Here is a 23,385-nt window from a genome sequence, read left to right on the forward strand (position 1 = left end):
TCCATCCCATAGCATTACACTCTTCCTGATTTTTAAGTGCTTGGAAGTTTGTTCAGACCCTTCTTAATTATCCCCTTTTGTCTTGATTCACTGTCTCCTCTCCCAGTTTCCTCAAGCTTCATTATCCTCAAACTCTTTCTCAGTCCATTACCTGTTCTGCATCCTTACTTCAGTCTCCTTGTCTCTCATCTTCCTGTCCTTTCTCTTTCCTGCCTCCCTGTCTTCAGCCATTCCCTCCTGGAGGTGTTCATCCAGGCAGCAGATGCTGGTGGGTGGGGAGCTGCAGAGAAGTGTTGGAACATAGAGCTGTGTGCACGCCTGCCCTGTGTTCCTTAAGCTAGCCTGCTGCTCTCAGGTGCAGTGGAGGAGGCTGTGCCATTGCCACTGTTGAAGTAAGACTCAGCTGCCAGTCTGGTCAGCTTTTGTACGTGGAATGGTGGGGGAGAGGGCATCTTGACCTTTGCTTCAGGAAGAAAAATGTTTTGGGCTGCCCCTGATCCCAGCCAATTCACTACCTTTCCCCTCCCTCCCAGAAGGTGGGCTGCAAACTGCTTAGTATTCTGAACAACCATCTCAGTCAATCGGTGTCAGAGGCTTCACCACCACAAACACAAATCAATATAAATTAATTGTACGTTGGAGTCAATTTCAAAGTATTTACCACCATGTAACACTTGAGCTCCCCCTTCTGGTTAAACACCGATGACAGGACAGCATTTGATATATCTATTTTTTAAAAACCTATTGGTATAAGAGAGCATTAAGTCCTTAAAGACAGATATGTTTTCAAATAGGAGATAAAGTGATGAGGAGAAAAAAAGAGAAGCTTAAACAAAAGGGAGCCTTCTCTCCAGAAGAATCCATCTTTTTCGTGGTGATTAACCATGCAACATAACATTGTTCTATGTGCATCCCCTTCTGAGTAAAGATAGGTTCTTTTTAGACTCAGTGTCACAAATATAGTGGGTTCTATATATGACTATCCTTGATGGGCAACAACTCGGAGCATTTTTAACATGATGGGCCACTGGGCACATGTCACATGAATTCATACAGATTCTCCACTGGATAATTCTTTTGTCTTCAGCTAACACTTCATTTTTTAAAATGTATTTATTTCATTTCTATACTGCCAAATAGCCGAAGCTCTCTGGGTGGTTCACAAAAAATTAAAACCACAGAGTGCAGAATAAAACAATAAAACATATGAAAGCTTAAAACCACAGTATAACAGTACAACCAGAATAAAACCTAGCTGCAATGCAGAGATTTAAAATACAGATTTAAAACACCAGAGCTGAAAGATTAGGAAGTTAAAATGCTAAAATACTGGGAGAATGAAAAGGTCTTCACCAGGTGCCAGAAGGAGCACAATGTAGGCTCCAGGCAAACCCAACAATTCAAGGTACTGGCCTATGATGCCCTAATTGGCTTGGGAGTTTAATATTTAAAAGACTACCTGTAACATACCTAAAAATACAGTAACATTCTCTAAGGCTGAAGAGTGCTCCTTTTAAAAAAATAATAATCAAGCTATAATGGCCCATGCTTGGACAGCGAGACTACATAAGACTAACTGCTGTTGCAGAAGTATGATTTGTTTAAATGCGGTCACATCAAAGATTTCTGGGTAGACTTTGCCCATAGGGCATGTATGTCCTCTCTCTATCGGTGGGTTGATTTTGTTAAAAATGAGGAGAGATCAGAGTAACACTAAGCCACACCAACCTGGGTTCGTTTAGGTTTTTGAGTGGCCAAATATTAGACTAGAAAGGTCTACTGTGGTGAAGGTGTCAAAAGATGTTACGATCTTTCCTCAATGTGCTTTAACCGTAAAGGTGCAGATCCCCACATTGAGAACTTCGAGCCACTGTTTGAACAAGAAGACATGAAAGACAAAGATGGTGAAGATGAAGGGATTGTACCTGGAACAACACCTTTGGACATGGCAAGCAGCTGGGAGGCAAGTGATCCTGGAATCACCACATTTCAAAAGCCAAGGGTTGTTTTTTCTTTTTTTCTTTTTCCATTTTAGGATCAGTTTAAGGATATAGATCAGACTCTTTCATTTTCCTTCTATGTACAGGATTGTGTGGAGGAAGGGGAAATAATGACTCCTTGTATGTGAACTAGCCCCGAGTCATGTAAAAGTGTAATGCAGCCAGTGTGAAATCCATCGGAATACCCAGAACGTCTGTATGGTTTTGCTGGGAAAACCAAAGACAAAACCGCTGAGAGTTTACATCCACAGCTAATTTTCAAATATTTTTTTTAAAAAAAGAAATGTATATCTAAACAAGGGAGGCAGTAGCTGTGCTCCCATGACCAGAAACTGGTTCCGGGTTTGAGATGGCCGTGGGCAAAGTGTCCTCTGGTGGAACCCAGCTTCTGTCAATGGGCCCAGGCAAGCTTATCTAACAGTGCATCAGGTGGCTCAGTTTTGTAGCCATTTTAATTTCCCAATGCCCCCAATTTAATGCCTCCAATATAGCATTGGTCCAGGGCATTGTGGCAAATTTTAAGGGCTGACTAGACCCAGCTGCCAGCACTGCTCAGAATGCCAGGGTGGGGGAATGAAGCATTACGGATGGGCAATTTCTTGAGCATGCCGAGCGCTGGTGCTGGCCCTGCTTATAAGAGAAGTTGGTTCTGAAAATGTAGGGAAAATGTGAACATACAAAGACAAAATCCATTCCCATACAGGCGCAACACAGGAGAGGATCGGCCTAGGGCTTATTAGAGCACTCTTCCTCCTTGGCTATCCCTCAGATATATTCCAAACCTGCTAGCCATTACAGGAAGTCCATGTGTGCCTGGCATATATCTATCCAGATCTTCATCTCCTCTGCAGAAGCCTCTGCCCTCAAGTTACCCATGCCCACAATTCACTGTAGGTGCTGCAGCCTGTGTGGGAGACAGGGGTGGGTGAATGGATATCATGGAGGCATGTATTAGGTTCCTCTCATGACTAACAGCTGGAGGACTGTGATGTATACCCTAGAGATAGCCGGTGTCCCCTATGCTGAGATTCTCTAGCTAGCACGTGCAAAACCGTGTATGTGTGAAACTGTGGGCAAGATCTACATAAACAGAATTGCAGAACATACACAGCCCTGCCTATGCCTTCCCAGCCTCATTCCTCTTTCTCTCTTGCTCCTGTACATTTCCCCAACCTTGCTAAAATTCTCTAAATTCTGCAGAAACGCAAACTAAGTGTCTACAATAAGTTAAATGAAATAACTGAAACTACTTGAAATGTCAAGCTCACAATCCAAGCTTTCTTAAGGCAAAGCTTCTGTTTTTGTGTTAGCCGGATAGGTTGCAAGACTCCGTGTGCGACTACAGCATTTTCAGACCATTGAGGACAATTGCGAGGGGGACCAAAATTCAAGCTGTTAGCTATTTCCTTAACACTGCACAGTTTCAAAAATGCTCATGAAGCATCCAATTCTGTTTTAAAAACAACTGTGGTTTCTTACATTCCAAGATTGGCTGGTGTTAAACTATGGTTAGTAAACAAGCCAGGATCAGAAACCACAGTTTGATCCTGGTGTGTGTCCGTAAACTATAATTAGTTTAAACCACAGCTTATCGTAGATTATTTTTTTATTTAAAAATTTGTTTAGGGTGCCTTTAAGACTAAACCCTTTATTAACAACAAAAGTGGTTAGTTTAAAAATGAAAGTAGATGCTTACAATTTCCTTTTTGCAGCCGCACTGGAGGAGCAGAATGAAGGGGAGAGAACAAGATCCTGAGGCTTGCCAATGCTCACTCCTGTAGCGCTAAACTATGGTTTAGCATTACATCTGAACCAGGCAACTGAGAAATATAAATAACAAGCTTGAACTGAAACCGAAAAAGTATAGGATGAAATTGATGTTTTGTCTTGATGTTTTCTCCACTTGTTAGCTAATTCTTCTCCTTCTCAACAGGTGTACGACATCTTGAATGGCAAACCCTCGAAGTCAAAGGTGGTTTCCGATGACTTATTGACTCGAGGTAAGAATATGTTTAAGAAGAAAAAACCCCTGATGCTGATCTTGCCTTCTTCTCCAGCATATAGGTTAGCTAGCTTGCTTGGTATTATTCTGCAACTAAACTACTGTAGAGCATTCATTCTCTGCTCAAGGCAACACTGAGGTTTGGACTGCAGATTGATTTGGGAGGGGTATTTTGGATGACAGGCACACACTCACTTCTAACCCACAATTGTAGTGAACAATGAATTTTTCATGTTGTCCAAGTGTATGCTTCCACTTGAGAAGTGAGGGGTAGAGAATATAACCAATGGTGAGTAAATTCTTACGAGTCCCCTGGACTGCGAGGAGGTCAAATCAGTCCATCCTAAAGGAAATCAACCCTGACTGCTCATTGGAAGGACAGATACTGAAGCTGAAGCGCAAATATTTTGGCCACCTAATGCGAAGAGAAAACTCCCTGGAAAAGACCCTGATGCTGGGAAAGACTGAAGGCAAAAGGAGAAGGGGACGGCAGAGGATGAGATGGCTAGATAGCATCACCGATGCAATGAATATGGACCTGAGCACGCTCCGGGAGAGAGCGGAGGACAGGAAGGCCTGGCGTGCTATGGTCCATGGGGTCACGAAGAGTCGGACACGACTGAACAAACAGACAAGAGTAAATTCACAGAAGGATAATATCCATAATTATGCCTATAAAGTGGTTTGTTTTTCACCTTTTTCCAGGAAACATAAAAGAGCTGAATGAGGATGTTAAATTACAGCTTTACAAGTTACTTGAAGTGCCTGATCTGAACAAAAATTGGTCCATGTTGGCACAAAAGCTGGGCCTAGGGATACTAAACAATGCCTTTCGGTTAAGTCCTTCTCCACCAAAAACTCTACTGGATAATTATGAGGTAACTCTGTTAACATCCTTACTAGGTCATGCTAATGGTCCATCTAGTCTGGTACCCTGTCTTTACTCTAGATCTAGGGTATCCAACATGGACACCTCCCTGCCCTTCCTGATTTTTATTTTCTTAAGATTTTTTTTTAAAAAATTTTAACTGGCAGGCTGGTATGCTGCAAAGCAAAGTGATGCCACCCAGAGTCATTTTATTTGGGTTCAAGACAGTGGTTTTGTGTTTGGGGGTTCAAACCCCACTTCATACTTAGGTTCTTAGGCAAGTTACTTTTATTTTAGTCTCACTGGTTTGGGTTCTGGGAAAAGAATGTTCTGTGACCAGCCATGCCCACCATGGCAGCCATCTTATGAATGGGCAAGGCATCCCCATGAAAGCCATGACACTCTCAAAACTCCAAATGTGCCCATTCACCCAAAAATGTTGGAGACCCTTGCTCTAGATCAGCCTTCCCCACCCTGGCATCCCCCAAATATGTTGGACTACAACTCCTATCACCCCCCACCAGCATAGCTATTGGCCATGCTGGCTGGGGCAGATGGGAGTTGTAGTCTGACACATCTGGAGGGCATCGGAATGGGGAAGGCTTCTCTAAATATGTCCAAGCACCTGTCAGTAAGATATTTCAAACAATTTCTTGTGTCACAGGGGCTCTCAGGGAGCTCCTGCCTACAAGGGTTTTTCTGTTCACTTTACTACAGAGTTAGCCCATGTGCGCAGTTCCTTTGCATATGCTGCCCTCTCCCCCACCCCCCAGCCCTTTGTAACTAATGGGGGTCCTGCCTATGCAGAATTTCTCTGTGTGTACTGCTATCTACCTGGGACTTGGATTGGAACAAGCAAGACCTTTACACCCTTTTGATTATTTCCAGCAGTTTGAGGTTAAGGGCACTCCTTGGCAACAGGGTGTATGAATGATCCTACCAATTTCAGGATTGTTAGATTATCATTTTTTTAGAGAACTCACTATTATGTGAGAAATCCCTCTGTATCCTGTAATCCCCACACGTGGTTAACAAGATATAACCATACTTTTCTTACATTTCAACATTAAACATTGCTTTCCACCTAACCTCAATGAGGCTGTGGCTTTTATCTCACCATGTGAATTTTTATTTATAAAAATAAACACGGAAGAATCACAGATTTCTGTAATGATGGTGAGACTTCCATAGTTAGTTTGGTTTTAATTATACAATTTATAGGTGTTGATAGTCCAAAGAACTGCGCTGCCACCATGTGTGATCTTCATTATAAGGAAGGAAGCCTGTATGGGTGACTTTACCTTTGTTTTCCTTCCATGTAGGTTTCTGGTGGTACAATAAGAGAGCTGCTTGATGCCTTGAGAGAAATGGATTATCCAGAGGCTGCTGAAATAATTCAGAAAGCATTATCCATCTCATCAAGTCAGTCCAGCCAAGAGAAGACAAACATTGACAGTCCTCCTTTATGCGAATTGCCATCTTCTCCCATAACAGCACAAACAGGTAAATTACACTAGGGCAGTCCATGCATCTGCAATAATATTTTGCAGATGGGTTCATTTCTTGTGGCAGAGGTGGTTTTAAAGCCATAATGACAAGTGGGGCTAGAGCATTTGATGTGGATGTGAAACACCCTGGTTCAAATTCTTTTCCTGTTGCAAAGCACCGTGGGTGGCCTTGGAAAGTCTTCTGAGTAAACATGCTTAGGAGTGCACTGTTAGTTACATAAATCTCATGATTTGGAAGTGTATTCTTCTGCTTTTTAATTGCTTGGCCTGGCACTATTGCATTTAAGGGGAAGCAACAGAAAAGTAGTTAAGGCACATTACTAAATTTCTGAAGGCTCTGGTTCAAACTGTTGAACAACTTCCATATGGTGCTGAAACATCAGAAAACACAGGATACCTGACCTCTCTGCCAGCAGTGGGCAACTTTGGGAAGTCCAGGGGCCACTTTCTACCCTCAGTTTCCCCCTGTAGGCTGAAATTTGGTGGCATGGCAGCAGCAAAAAAAACCCTGTCTGTTTTGCCAAACTTCAGCAGCAAATCACTATGAATTCCAAGGGGAATCTTCAGAACATATGAAGATGCCTCATATTATCCATCTAGCACAGTATTTCCTGGATTCTCCATATTCTCAGGCAGAAGTCATCAAAGTTCCCGTAACTGGAGATGCTAGCCAGGGATTGAACCTGAGACCTTGCATATGCAAAACATTTTCTGTTCTACTGATTTATGGGCTCTCTGCAAGAGCCTAGAAAACAACAGATTGGTAGAATTCATGCCCTGGATTTTCCCTTCTGCACTTGTCAAGAACTGCAAAGAACCTTGACTTTTAAGTGAGCTGGTGTGGTGTAGCGCTCATATTGCTGGACTGGGACTTAAGACATCCAGGTTCTAGTCCTCACTCAGCCATAAAACTCACTGGGTGACTTTGAGCCAGTCACTGACTCTCAGCCTAACCTACCTCACAGAGTCTACGTAAGGATTAAATGGAGACGAGGAGGACTATGTAAGCCATCTTGGGTGCCTTGCAAAAGGGGAAAAGATGGGATATAAATGTAATAATAACTAAATACATAAGAATACCGATAGGATACAGGGAGAAGTAAAGGGGCTCTTTGATTTACTTACTGAACTGAATATACTGTATAGTATTGCAAACTGCTGTATTCTATGAGCATTGTTTGAAATCTCTGGATTATGTCACAGGTGCCTTTTCTTCTCTACCAGGTGAAATCTGCAATCTAAAATTCCAAGATACTGAAAGCATTTGTGACAGTGGTGTAGAGATCTCCCTCCGCAAGCTTAGCTTTACATATTCTGAGTCTTTCACCAGCAAGTCACCAGTAATGCTTAAGAAACTGACCACGGGATATGGACAGGACAACTCGCTACAAGGCAAAATTGAGGCCACTTAGAGGTGTGGAACAGTTATGTAAAGTTCTTAATGAAGGGCGCTGTTAATGATCCAAAGTGCACTAGAAGAATAAAGCTCTTTGCAATGTACATCCACAGGACCTTTCAACAAAGACTGATCTCCGTAAAGTGGGAGGCTCAGGACTGGATTCAGTAAACTTTCTTTTTTCCTAAGATCTTCACCTGTAGAGGAAATTAACCCTCTTGATAATCAGTGAAAGAAACATTGACTGTGGTCCAAAGCTGTGAAGTACAAAAATCAAATCAAAAACAATGAGCATAATTACTTATGGCAAAAAATGTAATGTATATTTCAGTATGTGTATTTAAATTTTCATTTGGTGTCTATAAAATCATTCAAGTTTCAAACTGTTTTTCCCATACTGTTTTACCATCTTTCTATTGTAAATATTTCAGTTTGGATGAATTACTGTTAAAGAAAATTGTATGCTTTTTAAATGCTTGGTTTTGTATTTTACTTTTATAATAAAAAGCAAAACAGATGATTTTCAGTGTTATGTTCTGAAGCATGCAAAATTCAGGAGCTAACAGTGAACTGCTCCCAGTAGCTTGATGGGAAAGCACTCAAGAATAGTTCTAAAGAGGGAAGTGCACCAATAGTTTAAAGGGGCATTTCTCCCTTATTAGGGCACCTGAGTAAGGGCTTCTGGGCCCGCTAGCTAAGCAGGGTCAGCTCTGGTTCGTACTTGGATGGGAGACCGTCTGGGAATCAGGCTTCCTGCATTGAGCAGGGGTTGGACCCGATGGTCTTGCAGGCCCCTTCCAACCCTATGGATCTATGATCTACGAAATTGGTGATCACAACCACATAGCAGTCACCTATACTGCGACCAAGGCTCAGGGCCAGCCCTGTAATGAGGCAGCCTGATGTGTGCTGCTGCCTGCCTGCCTGCCTGCCTCCCTCCCTGCTTAGCTGGTTGGCTGAGAGGCGAACAGTTTGCGCCTGCCTGCTCACCTGGCAGCAGCTCCTCCTCTGTGCTTGTCAGCCCACTGGCTGGCTGCTCCCGTCTTCTGCCCCAGCCATGGCCCTCCTGGGAGAGTTGGCAAAATATTGTGAAAGGTTCCAAACTCTTGTGGGAGCAGCCATTAAGCGGGAGAGGTCCTGAACTCTCGTGGAAGCGGCCGGGACCTTTCACAGTATTTCAGCCAGCTCCCAGGAGCCCCGCCGATGCAGCTGAAGGCAGGAGCAGCCAGTTGGGCAGCCAGGCAGCCAGCAAGCAGGAAGGGAGAAGAAGTGGGACGGGGGCTGCGGCAGCACTGCTGACTCACTTGAGGCGGCAACACGGCTTAGGCCGGTCCTGCCAAGGCCGGTCTACATCCTTAGAGGTGGTCAAAGTCATAACACAGATAAGGTCATTATATGTGTTCATGGCAGTACAAATACAAGCCACCCTTCCTTAAAACAGTTTTGAGATATATAACAAATAGTACTGATACCTGTTTCTGCTTCTGAGCAAGATAGGCACACTGTTTTTAACTTGCAAGTAAATCATAGGCAGAAGGATAACATTTCTGCAAAACTTAAACCATCTTGGGTGGAGGGAAAAACACACCTAAATGGGCCAGTAAGAGGAAGAATCCTGATTGCTGCCACCACCATCGTGCCTCTCCCCAATTCTCCACCATCTTCCTTTCAATCAGTGCTTAATTAAGGTTGCAGAGTTCAAGCTTACCTGAAAGTTATAGCCACTGACTTTAAAGCCCCTTCTTCCAATGAATAACTGCTGGTTGTGACTACTCAGAGGAAAGGCATTCTGTTTATGGCCACAGCCGATCTAATGATCTGTTTCTTGCCCTCTTTAGCAGAGGCACCAGGTCTTGCCTGGAGTTTTGGAACTTGACCATCCACATAAACCTTCCTGTGTTACAACTTCCACCATGCCGTGGAGGATGGGAGCAGTGCTCTTATTATATGGGAAGGGTCCCATATAATTAGAGGAGTCTTTAATGAAAACTACAAGCCCCAGCCCACTTCCCTACATTCTAGCCAAATTATACCCCCATAGCTTTTTAAAAACAGTAGTTAAGGAGAGCCAGTGAAAAAAGGTTAGATGGACCAGGGCTGATCCCTCTCTGGTTCCCCTGTAATGTGAGCACTGTTTGGGTGTGCATTAAGATGAATCCCCAATCTATTTCTGGAGCAACTCATCTTTCTGTTGGAAATGCAAACTATGGTTCTGGAATACAGAGGAATGGCACCGAAAGCATCATATATTCCACACACTTCATTTCACTGCTCTCATAAAGCTCTCTCACCATATGCGTTTATCTGACCTTTTGAAAATAGCTTCACTCTCAAAATGTGCAGATCTGCTCTTGGCCTCAGTCCACTGAATAAAGGGGTTCCAAGCATGCAAGGAGCTGGACAAGAATGACATTTTAATGGTCCCATTTTGTGAACCTCTTGCTGCTGAATTACATTCCCGCAAAAGCTTCCTGTTTCCATTAGGCTTCCTTTCTCTGTTTCTGCAGAGTTTTCCTCAGGAAATATCTGTCAGTGATGTTAAGCTGAGTGACTGTTCCAGCTCCTTGACGCTAGTGGTCTCCCAGGGGTAGAACAATATGACTTTTCGCTTCTCTGTGAGAAGAAAGCCATTGTCGCTGAACCTCCCTGGGATGGTCCCAGCATCCAACCAAACAAAAGGAGCAATGGCTCTGGTTTCCAGGATAAGCTGAAACTGCTCTCCTTTTTGGGTAACAGAAGCCTAAGCAGAGACAAAAAGGTTTTAAACAACAATAAAACGATATAATAATAGTGATAATGATAATAATAATAATAATAATAATAATAATGCAGCTATGACATTTCTAGTATACAATGTGTGCTTTTCAAATGTTTACTCATCCTCACAACAAACTTGCATGTAGAAAGGTAAAATAATGGCATATACAAGACATTTGCACTACAAACGTATCTATTTTTATACTAGTTTAATTGCCATGGCTTCTCCTCCCAAAATCCCAGAAATTGTCATTTTGATGACATGGAGAATATACTCAGGAATCCAGAACCCTACCTTTCCCCGCTCCCCCATGCCAAAAATGGGAATTCCTAGGTTTTCCTGGGGAAAGAGTTACATCAGATATGTCCCTGGTGGAGATGTGTCCTTAGTTTAGCCCATCCACCCCAGTACTATCAGCGTTCTTCAGAGTTCCAAGGCAGAAGCCTTTCCCATTCCTGCTACCTGTCCTAGCCTTAACTAGAGATGCCAGGGTCTGTGACTCCTCTCACCCTGCATTTTCTCTAGATGGGCAATTTCCCCCATCTAGCTGGGGCTGTGCGGAGAGGCGGAGGCTGGGGCAGGTGGAAGATTCTTCATAAGCCAGCTGCCCTGGTCTCCTCCCTTCCCTGCCCACAGAACCACCTGTTTTCTCTCTCTACAGCTCATGTTTGCGAGCTCATAGAGGCAACCGGAGCAGGTCTCTCGGGGGGGGGGGGAGCTCTGATTCCCAGTTCCAAGGCCATAACTCTGCCTACCACCTTGGCACTGGGAATCCAAACAACCTTATGGCCGTCCAGACTCTGTCTAGGGGTCACAGCATTGTTCCCTTAGGCAACTTAATTCTACTTATGCTAATCAGGAGAAGGGGCAAGAAGCCACGCAGGCCACTGAAGTCACAGACATAGCCACCAGCTTTGGCATGCGAGACATCAAGTTTATCTTCACAAGGACTAGAAACCTGCTTTAAAAAAAAAACAAAAAACGCACAGATCTTAGGATACTGATTTCTGTGCCCAGTACTGAGCATTTCTCAGGAACAACACAGCCCATTGCATTTCCTCCAATTTCTCTGTTTTTACAAAAAGCAACACATGCACACACTTAACAGCCTATTTTGCCAAGCAGCTAAAATATTACTGGAACAAGCAAGAGAGTTGATTCTGTTGCTTACATGAAGCTGTGGATTCTCCAATCCCACTGCATCCTTCAGTGAGGACAGGAAGTGGTAATTCACTGGACTGGAGAGCTTGCTTTCACCCTCAAGATAAAAGGTGACCACGCAGCTTTGCCTGGTGCAATTTCCACATCTTTTCAGAAGGTCACCGATCGGCTCCTTATAGATTGGTACAGCGCTCCCTGCCTTAACGATCACACCGTCTTTAGCCAAGGTACACACTGGCTCCATCCAACTCCAATCATGTAGAATGACCTGTAGGGCACATTGAGAGATCGACAGTAGAAACAGACTCCGAGTGCTTGCCTTCTGTTAATCAAACCCAGATACTCACCTTAATTAAAGACACATTTAAAACTCTCCTGTTAAAATCAATGAGATTTAAAGGAGCTAAACTTTGGCAGGATCATGCCGCAATCATTAGGGCAATAAAGCTACATGTTACCTTGCCAAATTCAGTATTTACATCTTGCTTTTTAAAGCCTCAAACTTAGCATTATCCATAATTGGAAATATTGCTTGTTTCCATTAGGCCTGGTCTGCTTTTGTTTCACTTCAGAGTTTTGGTTGAATTGCAAGGCAGTGGGGGTGGGGGATTTCAGCCAAAACCCCAAAGCAAAAATGGAAGTGGGAGGGGGCTTCTTATCTTTTTTGCTCCTGGCTTTTAAAAAAAAACTTTTTCCTTTCACTTTTTGAAACTGGAAACTTTGCTGGTGCTTTTAGTGCGGCAGCAGCAGTAAAGCTCTGGCCACCTCCATTCTTCATTCCTGGAGTGCAGAGGAAGGAACAAGGGGGCAGTAAGAGCTCTGCTGCCAGAGTACCAACTTTTTAAGAAGTGTTTATAGAAAAAGCAGCAGCTGGAGTGTGGGGAGGTAAGAGGTGCAGTCTCTATCACACACACGTACACAAGCGCGTGCACGCACGCATGCACACATGCATGCACACACACTCACACACAGACTGTTGTTGTTGTTCAGTCGTTCAGTCGTGTCCGACTCTTCGTGACCCCATGGACCATAGCACGCCAGGCCTTCCTGTCCTGTGCTCTCTCCCGGAGCGTGCTCAAGTCCACATTCATTGCATCGGTGATGCTATCTAGCCATCTCATCCTCTGCTGTCCCCTTCTCCTTTTGCCTTCAGTCTTTCCCAGCATCAGGGTCTTTTCCAGAGAGTTTTCTCTTCGCATTAGGTGGCCAAAATATTGGAGCTTCAGCTTCATTATCTGTCCTTCCAATGAGCACTCAGGGTTGATTTCCTTTAGGATGGATTGATTTGACCTCCTTGCAGTCCAGGGGACTCGTAAGAGTCTTCTCCAGCACCACAGTTCGAAAGCATCAATTCTTCGGCGCTCAGCCTTCCTTATAGTCCAGCTCTCACAGCCATACGTTACTACTGGGAAAACCATAGCTTTGATTAGACGGACCTTTGTCTGCAAGGTGATGTCTCTGCTTCTTACTATGCTGTCTAGGTTTGCCATAGCTTTCCTCCCAAGGAGTAAGCGTCTTTTAATTTCATGGCTACAGTCACCATCTGCGGTGATCTTGGAGCCCAAGAAAGTAAAATCTGTCACTGCTTCCATTTCTTCCCATTCTATATGCCAGGAAGTGATGGGGCCAGATGCCATGATCTTATTTTTTTTAATGTTGAGTTTCAAACCAGCTTTTGCACTCTCCTCTTTCACCCTCAACAAGAGGCTCTTGAGATCCTCTTCGCTTTCTGCCATTAGGGTGGTATCGTCTGCATATCGGAGGTTGTTGATAATTCTCCCGGCAATCTTAATTCCGACCTGTGATTCATCCAACCCGGCGTTTCTCATGATGTACTCTGCATATAAGTTAAATAAGCAGGGTGACAATATGCAGCCTTGTCGTAGTCCTTTCCCAATTTTGAACCACTCGGTTGTTCCATGTTTGGTTCTTACTGTTGCTTCTTCACCCACGTACAGGTTTCTCAGGAGACAGGTAAGGTGGTCTGGGATTCCCATCACTTTAAGAATTTGCCACAGTTTGTTGTGATCCACACAATCAAAGGCTTGAGCGTAGTCAATGAAGCAGAAATAAACGTTTTTCTGGAATTCTCTTGCTTTCTCCATGATCCAGCGAATGTTGGCGATTTGATCTCTCGTTCCTCTCCCTCTTCGAAACCCCGCTTGTACTTCTGGTAGTTCTCGGTTCGCATACTGCTGAAGCCTAGCTTGTAGGATTTTGAGCATCACCTTGCTGGCATGTGAAATGAGCGCAATTGTGCGGTAGTTTGAACACTCTTTGGCGTTGCCCTTCTTTGGAATTGGAATGTAAACTGACCTTTTCCAGTCTTGCGGCCATTGTTGAGTGTTCCAAATTTGTTGGCATATTGAATGCAGCACTTTAACAGCATCATCTTTTAGGATTTTAAATAGCTCAGCTGGAATACTGTCATCTCCGCTAGCTTTGTTGTTACTAATGCTTCCTAAGGCCCACTTGACTTCACTCTCGAGGATGCCCGGCTCAAGTTCAGTGACCACACTCTCATGGCTATCAGGGACATTCAGATCTTTCCTGTATAGTTCTTCTGTGTATTCTTTCCACCTCTTCTTAATCTCATCTGCTTCTGTTCGGTCCCTGCCTTCTTTGTCCTTTATCATGCCCGTCTTTGCACAAAATGTTCCCTAGAGATCTCCAATTTTCTTGAAGAGATCTCTAGTCTTTCCCATTCTGTTGTTTTCCTCGATTTCTTTGAATTGTTCATTTAAGAAGGCCTTCTTGTCTCTCCTTACTATTCTCTGGAACTCTGCATTCAGTTGGATGTATCTTCCCCTTTCTCCCTTGCTTTTCGCTTCCCTTCTTTCGTCAGCTACTTGTAAAGCCTCATCAGACAGCCACTTGGCTTTCTTGCATTTCTTTTTATTTGGGATGGATTTCGTTGCTGCCTCCTGAACAATGTTACGGACCTCTGTCCATAGATCCTCAGGCACTCTGTCTATCAGGTCTAATCCCTGAAATCTATTCCTCACCTCCACTGTATATTCATAAGGGATATGATTTAGGTCATACCTGAATGGTTTAGTGGTTTTCCCTACGTTCTTCAATTTAAGCCGAAATTTTGCAACAAGAAGCTCATGATCTGAGCCACAGTCAGCTCCAGGTCTTGTTTTGACTGACTGTATAGAGCTTCTTCATCTTTGGCTGCAAATACATAATCAATCTGATTTCGATATTGACCATCTGGTGATGTCCATGTGTAGAGACGTCTCTTGTGCTGTTGGAAAAGAGTGTCTGCTATGATCAGCGTGTTCTCTTGGCAAAACTCTACTAGCTTTTGTTCTGCTTCATTTTGTACACCAAGGCCATGCCTGCCTGTTATCCCGGTGATTTCTTGACTTCCTACTTTAGCATTCCAATCCCCTATGATGAAAAGGACATCTTTTTTTGGTGTTAGTTCTAGAAGGTGTTGTAGGTCTTCATAGGACCGATCAGCCTCAGCTTCTTCAGCCTCAGTGGTTGAGGCACAGACTTGAATTACTGTGATGTTGAATGGTTTGCCTTGGATTCGTACTGAGATCATTCTTTCTTTTTGAGATTGTACCCCAGTACTGCTTTTCCCACCCTTTTGTTGACTATGAGTGCTACTCCATTTCTTCTAAGGGATTCTTGCCCACAGTAGTAGATATAATGGTCACCTGAATTAAATTTGCCCATGCCTGTTCATTTTAGTTTGCTGATTCCCAAGATGTTGATGTTCAATCTTGCCATCTCATGTTTGACCACCTCCAGCTTACCTTGATTCATTGCTCTTACATTCCAGGTTCCTAAACAATATTGTTCTTTACAGCATCGGATTTTCTTTTCACCACCAGACACATCCACAGCTGAGTGTCCTTTCGGCTTTGGCCCAGCCGCTTCACTCTTTCTGGCGCTACTTGGAAATACCCTCTGCTCTTCCCCAGTAGTATATTGGACACTTTCCGACCTGAGGGTCTCATCTTCCGGCGTCATATCTTTTAGCCTTGTGATACGTTCCATGGGGTTTTCTTGGCGAGAATACTGGAGTGGGTTGCCATTTCCTTCTCCACTGGACCACATTTTGTCAGAACTCGCTGCCATGACCTGTCCGTCTTGGGTGGCCCTGCACGGCATAGCTTATGGCTTCACTGAGTTACGCAAGCCCCTTTGCCACAACAAGGCAGTGATCCATGAAGGGGACACACGGACTGCCAGCCCGGAATCTGCTGCTTTATTGTTATGTATTTGGTTTGGAGAGAAAGGGATTTTTAAAAACTTAATGGTAAGCATACCCCTGACCTTGAAGCTCACCTTGAAATATTAACTGTCAGAATCTCAAGGAAATCAATTCCCCCTCTCTCTCCCTCCATATTTTCTTTTTTCAGCTGATACCATCAGTGTTCCCCAACTCAACTGCACACACCCATAGACTTAATTCCTAGGATCTCACAGTCTGCTTGACTTCCAGTTTTGTTAAGATCTATTTTTCTCCCCTCCCCTAGAGTAGCAGTGAGAACTGCCAGTAGAAAGCAATAGAGAATTCCAGGATTTTAGCACAGCAGTGATTGGGCAACAGCATGTTCTTCCGACATAAGGTGGCAGCAGTGACAGGAGCCATGTCTTTGCCATTCAGTGTTAATCTGGAAGCTCTCTCCTCAGACACTGAGAGGAGTGTCTGAGATTTTCTTTTCTCTATGCCTGCAACAAGCTGCAGGTTCTAGAAGCTCACAGCATCACAAGGTATGTAGAAGACTTGTCCAGGTGTTCAAAAAAGGGTTAACAGCTACGCAAGGAGAAGGAGCGCTCCAGCCCTGCTCCTCGCCTCCATCCTATTTGTAGCTCTGTACATGTGGAGGGTGATGGTTTGAAAAGGAGAGCCTCCTGTATCTGCAGGGACTCTCCACACAAGCCAAAACACTGGAAAATCCATCGTCTGGCTCCAGATGCAGGAGACTCCCCTCTTCAAGCCACAAAACAGAAGGGAAATGAAGTTCTCAGGTGCCTGAACAAAATATTTTATTCTGCCTGACACGATGTTTTGGAAGAAATTTCCTTCCTCAGGAGCTTTCTTTGGATATATCGAAAATAATCCTTCCTATGTATCTTCTATCTTGAAGAGCACTTCAAGATAGAAGATACATAGGAAGGATTCCTTTCAATATATCCAAAGAAAGCTCCTGAGGAAGGAAATTTCTTCCGAAATGGAGCATCGGGCAGAATAAAATATTTCATTCCGGCACCTGAGAACTTCTTTTGTATGTGTGTGTGTGTGTGGGGGGCGCTGTTCTTTCTATTTTAATTTTCTCTCCTCCTGCCACTGAATACAATGGTGGGGTGAGGGAGAGGAAAATTAGCTACATCAGCTCCAAGTTGGTGTAGCTGACAGGCCTGGATCAGGTCCATTCCAGCAGGCAGCGTTAGGGGATTAGGCCTTCAGTGTAATACTTTTAAAAACATTAAAAAGAATTAATAAAACTACTTATGAAAACTGTAGATGCTAGCACCATCTTAGACGAGGCATCCCCCTCAATTGAGTCCTGTGACACATACATCTAAAAACAAAAACATTTTTGCCTTCAAAATAATTATTTTAGTCATATGCAAATTCAGATCTATTTATTATTTAAATCAATCATTTAATTTCATTTATTATATTTCTATACTGCCCCATAGCCAAAGCTCTCTGGACAGTTCACCAAAATTTAAAACTGTTAAAATATGTTATACAAAGTACAAAAACCATTTATGTAAAAAAGTATAAACAGATAGCAAACACACAGAGAACATATATCTAAAAACAATGTTTAAACAAATCAGCAAATCTATCAATTAAAACAATCAGCCACTCAATCAAAACAAATTTCTTTAGTCCACTAAAAAACCTTTTTTAAAAAATTGGTTGACAGCCCTACTTTTTTTTCTCTTGACAAACTCTAGTTTCAATCGTGAGGCAAAGCAGAACTTACTCTGAGTGTTAACTCATAGTCTGAGTGAAGATCCGAGACACCATATATGTAGAGGACACCTCCATCTTCATGTGCCACGGGCAATAAAGGAGCAAAGAAATGCTGGGCAAAATAATGGAGCATTTTCCATTTGCCGCCATATTCTGAGGAGGTTTCCAAAAGGGAAGATATTAACCACACCCTGAAATGACCTCCAGCTCACCATTCAATGCAACCATTTGGGTCAAGAGGCCTGTTTCCTAGAGTCAGAAGAGGCTTAGAGGCATGGCCAGCCTTCCCCAACCTGATGCTTTCCAGAACGGTTAGACTACAACTCCCAGCATCCCCCAGGCAGCCATATTAATCACACTCTGCTAAGGGCACCAGGATGGGGATTAGTTATCGCCAGTGGAGGTTGGTGGCTCTGATGTCAGTGGGTCGGTGAATCTGCTCCGGGTTTCAGTTAGAACCAGTCAGAATACTAAAGGAGCTATCCAAGGTGCGGAAGCTCCTTTAGAGTTCTGACTGGAACCTGGAGTAGATTCACCGCCCACCGACATGAGAGCCACCAGCCTCCACTGGTTATTGCTTGTATACAGCTGCTTCTCTCGCCACTCCAGTAATAAACATTTGTAATAAAGACACACAAGGGAGGTGTCTATGATGCAGTTATTCCCCACACCAGATCTGCACCTCTCTGGGAATCAACACTGTGGGCAGTAGCCACACCATAAGCTGATCCTTGTGGTCTCCTCTTTACGTAAGTTTTCAAAGCAGCCTGGGGAAATGCAACCATGCTGCTAAAGTAGCACATGAATCAGTCCCATCACTACATCAGCCATGCCTTGCCTTCTTCAAGGGCTGTCCTCTCATCCCTCAACAGGCACTGTTTAAAGGGTCATTATACCTTCCAACACAGGATGGAAGATGGCTTCAATATGGAGAATCCTTGACCAGCTCACACTGCCCAAATTCCTCCATCGCAGGACTGTGCAGGCAGGTAAAACAGCTACATGGAGAAAGGCTACATGAGCTGGATGTACAAACATGGAGAGCTAGCTGCCATCCCCACTTGATTTGGAGCTGCACTTTTCTTTTCTAGAAAGGAGTCTCATGGATTCCCATCGCGCTTCCCAGGCCTGGGCGACCCATCTCATGTAATCACATATGGAATTCATCTGTCTGCTCTGACCCAGTCCTTGGAATGAGCATAGCTGCCTGGGAAGCCTGGGTGTGCTGACCACAGCTGTTGTTTGCAGAACAGAAAGTGGCCCAGCAGCAGGCAGAAATGTGCCCTGGGCCATAGCTCAGTAACAGAACACACATGCTTTGCACGCAGACGACACATATGCTTTGCACGCAGACGTCCCCTGGTTCAATTAAAGGATTAGAGAGCAGGTGATGAGACTTCTCTCTAGAACCATCCAGACGTCTTGGACTACAACTCCCTCAGCCCAAACCAGCAAGGCCAAGGGTGAGGGATTATGTGAGTTGCAGTCCAAAACATATTGAGGGCACTGGGTTACCCACCCTAGAGTGTAGACCTGGGAGGCCAAGAGCTAAATTCAGTTTTGGTGAAGTTCTTGGGGGCCGCATTCAAGGGGTGGTCGGGGCAGAACGGAAAAGCGGCAGGGCCAAAATATAAAAAATACCAGCACATTTTAGCTTAAGCTCCTACTGCCAGTCATTTCAGTCTTATGGGGGGAAAACTGCACAAACATCAGGAAACCACCAAATAATCTGTGGTTGGGGAAAATGGGGTGGTGCCAGGGAAGCAGGGATGGCCTTCGGGGAACCCCAGGAGGGCTGGATTTGGTGGAGGTTCCCCACTGCCGGTACAGGTTGCACTGGGCTAGATGGTCCAATATTCTGGCTCAGGGAAAGGCAGCTTCTTATGTTCACAAACATGAGAACAACTCAGTGGGCAACAGAAGGCGACCGATTCTTTGCTGTTGCCTCAGTCTAGGGCTAACTCAGCCCCCGTATTAACATTCCTGTTGGGAACAGCTTTCATCAAAGCAGCTAACACACTAGGTTCTGTTCACACATTACCCTTTCTACACTTTTCCCAGCAAAAGCATTATTGCTCCTGTCAGAGATAATAGCCATATAGGGCAAGAGTCTGCAGTTAATAAAAGCTAGCAACATACTAGGTGTTATTATGGGAAGGGGCTGTAGTAGCCCCCACCCCCACCCCTGTACTTTCCTGACCTTTGTGCAAGTAAAAACTCCTATCAGGACCAGGCCACCCATATACATTCATAGGTATGTACACTCAATCAATGTGGCAGTGCATCTCAGAAGCAGATGGCGGGATCACTGGTATTCAACCAATTCAAGTGCGGCATTTCAAACAACTGTATTTCAGAATAAGAGATGGTGCCTTAGGATAGTGAGAGAGAATCAGATCCCTGTTTTCAAGTATCCCCTGAAGGTCTTCTCACCGACAGCCAGAGTCAGAGCAGGTAGCTCTTTTCTCTGTGAGACTGGCGCTAAATTGATCATGCTTCACCACAAAGGCATTATTTCCTTCTGTCCGTGCCACAATCATGCACCCAAAAGCTATTATTTTCTCTAATAGCTTCTAGTTACAGCTCAGTGGATGATGTAGGTGCTAGGTATGTGATGTGAGTAAAACCGAGTCATCTCTCCCTGCAAAATGTGCAGTCTGAGTCAAGTGTGTCAAGGTGACATTACAAGTAGCAAGGAGGCTGAGAAAACACAAGCTGCAATTTGCTGTTCTTCCCTAAAATAGGATGCTGCAAGTGGCTAATGCAATACATAGGAGTGGCTGACTCAGGGCTCCTCCACCCAGAGCTTTGATCCTGCGATTGAGATTGCTCCTTCATGGAAGTTTGTGGGCTCTTTACATGGCCGTGACCCTGCTGTGACCCTCCTGCACTAAATGCCCTTTTGTTCCGTTTTTAAATAGATTGCAGATAATGAGCTATCAAATTACCCCCTTGTGTTCTGCTTCAGTTCCCTCCCTCCCAAGAAGAGGGGCGAGATCAATGAAAGATAATGGAAGGCTCAGACACCGTGAGAAGGAGAGGGGAAGGGCAGGGGGAAAAGGAAGGGTGTGTAAAGGGAGACAGATGTGATCCTGCATTTAAAACAGAAGCAGAAAGCCCTGTTTTAAATGCAAGATTTTAGGCTGGTGCAGAGATGCACTCAGAAGCCATCATCTAAAGTGGGGCGCGGGGGGCTCTTTTGGTCCAGGGGTCAGACTGCACCTCGAGATCAGAGATAAGGGGATTCCTCTCCTGAGGCTGGATTAGGCCCATGGGCTAGAGTTTGCCTGTCCAGACCTAAAATATCAGAGAGAATGGAAGTTACTAAGCAAAGTAGGCTATGGGAAAGGGAGAGATGACACAGGAAGCCTGGCTACTGCCATTCAGCTTCTCCTCCCTGAGAACTATCTTCTGCAATGACCATTCCATCTCATCATTAGGCAACGTTGTTGTTCAGTCCTTAAGTCGTGTCCAACTCTTCATGACCCCATGGACCATAGCATGCCAGGCCTTCCTGTCCTCCGCTCTCTCCCGGAGTGTGCTCAAGTTCATATTCATTGCATCGCCGGTGATGCTATTTAGCCATCTCATCCTCTGCCGTCCCCTTCTCCTTTTGCCTTCAATCTTTCCCAGCATCAGGGTCTTTTCCAGGGAGTTTTCTCTTCGCATTAGGTGGCCAAAATATTGGAGCTTCAGCTTCAGTATCTGTCCTTCCAAGGAGCACTCAGGGTTGATTTCCTTTAGGATGGACTGATTTGACCTCCTTGCAGTCCAGGGCACTCGTAAGAGTCGTCTCCAGCACCACAGTTCGAAAGCATTGATTCTTCGGCACTCAGCTTATAGTCCAGCTCTCACAGCCATATGTTGCTACTGGGAAAACCATAGCTTTGATTATGTGGACCTTTGTCGGGAAGGTGATGTCTCTGCTTTTTACTATGCTGTCTAGGTTTGCCATAGCTTTCCTCCCAAGGAGCAAGCGTCTTTTAATTTTAAGGCTACAGTCAGCATCTGCGGTGATCTTGGAGCCCAAGAAAGTAAAATCTGTCACTGCTTCCATTTCTTCCCCTTCCATATGCCAGGAAGTGATGGGGCCAGATGCCATGATCTTCGTTTTTTTAATGTTAAGTTTCAAACCAGCTTTTGCACTCTCCACTTTCACCCTCAACAAGAGGCTCTTTAGATTGTCTTCGCTTTCTGCCATTAGGGTGGTATCATCTGCGTATCTGAGGTTGTTGATAATTCTCCTGACAATCTTAATTTCGACCTGTGATTCATCCAACCCGGCGTTTCTCATGATGTACTCTGCATATAAGTTAAATAAGCAGGGCGACAATATGCAGCCTTGTCGTAGTCCTTTCCCAATTTTGAACCACTCGTTTGTTCCATGTCTGGTTCTTACTGTTGCTTCTTGACCCTCGTACAGGTTTCTCAGGAGACAGGTAAGGTGGTCTGGTACTCCCATCTCTTTCAGAATTTGCCACAGTTTGTTGTGATCCAAACAATCTCTCTGCCTCTTCGAAACCCAGCTTGTACTTCCGGTATTTCTCAGTTCACATACTGCTGAAACCTAGCTTGTAGGATTTTGAGCAAAACCTTGCCGGCATGTGAAATGAGCGCAATTGTACGGTAGTTTGAACACTCGTTGGCATTGCCCTTCTTTGGAATTGGAATGTAAACTGACCTTTTCCAGTCTTGTGGCCACTGTTGAGCGTTCCAAATTTGTTGGCATATTGAGTGCAGCACTTTAACAGCATCATCTTTTAGGATTTTAAATAGCTCAGCTGGAAGACTGTCATCTCCACTAGCTTTGTTGTTACTAATGCTTCCTAAGGCCCACTTGACTTCACTCTCGAGGATGCCCGGCTCAAGTTCAGTGACCGCACTCTCATGGCTATCAGGGACATTCAGATCTTTCCTGTATAGTTCTTCTGTGTATTCTTTCCACCTCTTCTTAATCTCATCTGCTTCTGTTCGGTCCCTGCCCTCTTTGTCCTTTACCATGCCCGTCTTTGCACAAAACGTTCCCTTGAGATCTCCGATTTTCTTGAAAAGATCTCTAGTCTTTCCCATTCTATTGTTTTCCTCGATTTCTTTGCACTGTTCATTTAAGAAGGCCTTCTTGTCTCTCCTTGCTATTCTCTGGAAATCTGCATTCAGTTGGATATATCTTCCCCTTTCTTCCTTGCTTTTCGCTTCCCTTCTTTTCTCAGCTACTTGTAAAGCCTCATCAGACAGCCACTTGGCTTTCTTGCATTTCTTTTTCTTTGGGATGGATTTCGTTGCTGCCTCCTGAACAATGTTACGGACCTCTGTCCATAGTTCCTCAGGCACTCTGTCTATCAGGTCTAATCCCTGAAATCTATTCCTCACCTCCACTGTATATTCATAAGGGATATGATTTAGGTCATACCTGAATGGTTTAGTGGTTTTCCCTACGTTCTTCAATTTAAGCCGAAATCTTGCAAGAAGCAGCTCATGATCTGAGCCACAGTCAGCTCCAGGTCTTGTTTTGACTGACTGTATAGAGCTTCTCCATCTTTGGCTGCAAAGGACATAATCCATCTGATTTCGATATTGACCATCTGGTGATGTCCATGTGTTGAGTCGCCTCTTGTACTGTTGGAAAAGAGAGTTTGCTATGATCAGCGTGTTCTCTTAGCAAAACTCTATTAGCCTTTGTCCTGCTTCATTTTGTACACCAAGGCCATGCTTGCCTGTTATCCCGGTGATTTCTTGACTTCC

At 44.3% G+C, this 23,385-nt stretch overlaps 2 protein-coding genes across 13 annotated transcripts in view; one reads left to right on the forward strand and one right to left on the reverse strand.

Moving 5' to 3' along the window:
- Positions 1 to 8,074, forward strand: part of NFKB1 (nuclear factor kappa B subunit 1) — a 101,294-nt gene extending 93,220 nt beyond the window's left edge. For all 6 annotated transcript variants that reach the window (XM_084855723.1, XM_084855727.1, XM_084855724.1 and 3 more), the window contains 5 exons: positions 1,839 to 1,963; positions 3,934 to 4,000; positions 4,708 to 4,880; positions 6,193 to 6,373; positions 7,603 to 8,074. In XM_084855723.1, the coding sequence (XP_084711849.1) occupies positions 1,839 to 1,963; positions 3,934 to 4,000; positions 4,708 to 4,880; positions 6,193 to 6,373; positions 7,603 to 7,790 (734 nt within the window). In that variant the 3' untranslated portion in view covers positions 7,791 to 8,074. The remainder of the gene's footprint in view (positions 1 to 1,838; positions 1,964 to 3,933; positions 4,001 to 4,707; positions 4,881 to 6,192; positions 6,374 to 7,602) is intronic.
- Positions 5,019 to 23,385, reverse strand: part of MANBA (mannosidase beta) — an 88,533-nt gene continuing 70,166 nt past the window's right edge. For 5 of the 7 annotated variants that reach the window (XM_084855731.1, XM_084855730.1, XM_084855733.1 and 2 more), the window contains 4 exons: positions 18,540 to 18,641; positions 17,654 to 17,796; positions 11,704 to 11,961; positions 8,084 to 10,514 (listed from right to left, as the gene is read on the reverse strand). In XM_084855731.1, the coding sequence (XP_084711857.1) occupies positions 10,290 to 10,514; positions 11,704 to 11,961; positions 17,654 to 17,796; positions 18,540 to 18,641 (728 nt within the window). In that variant the 3' untranslated portion in view covers positions 8,084 to 10,289. Of the gene's footprint in view, positions 10,515 to 11,703; positions 11,962 to 17,653; positions 17,797 to 18,539; positions 18,642 to 23,385 lie in introns of all 7 variants that reach the window. The other 2 variants (XM_084855734.1, XM_084855732.1) reach the window with 1 other exon arrangement.

This window comes from Heloderma suspectum, chromosome 5 (assembly GCF_057233095.1).
Source record: "Heloderma suspectum isolate Gila_16-S chromosome 5, 16-S_ref, whole genome shotgun sequence".
NCBI classification, from domain to species: domain Eukaryota; kingdom Metazoa; phylum Chordata; class Lepidosauria; order Squamata; family Helodermatidae; genus Heloderma; species Heloderma suspectum.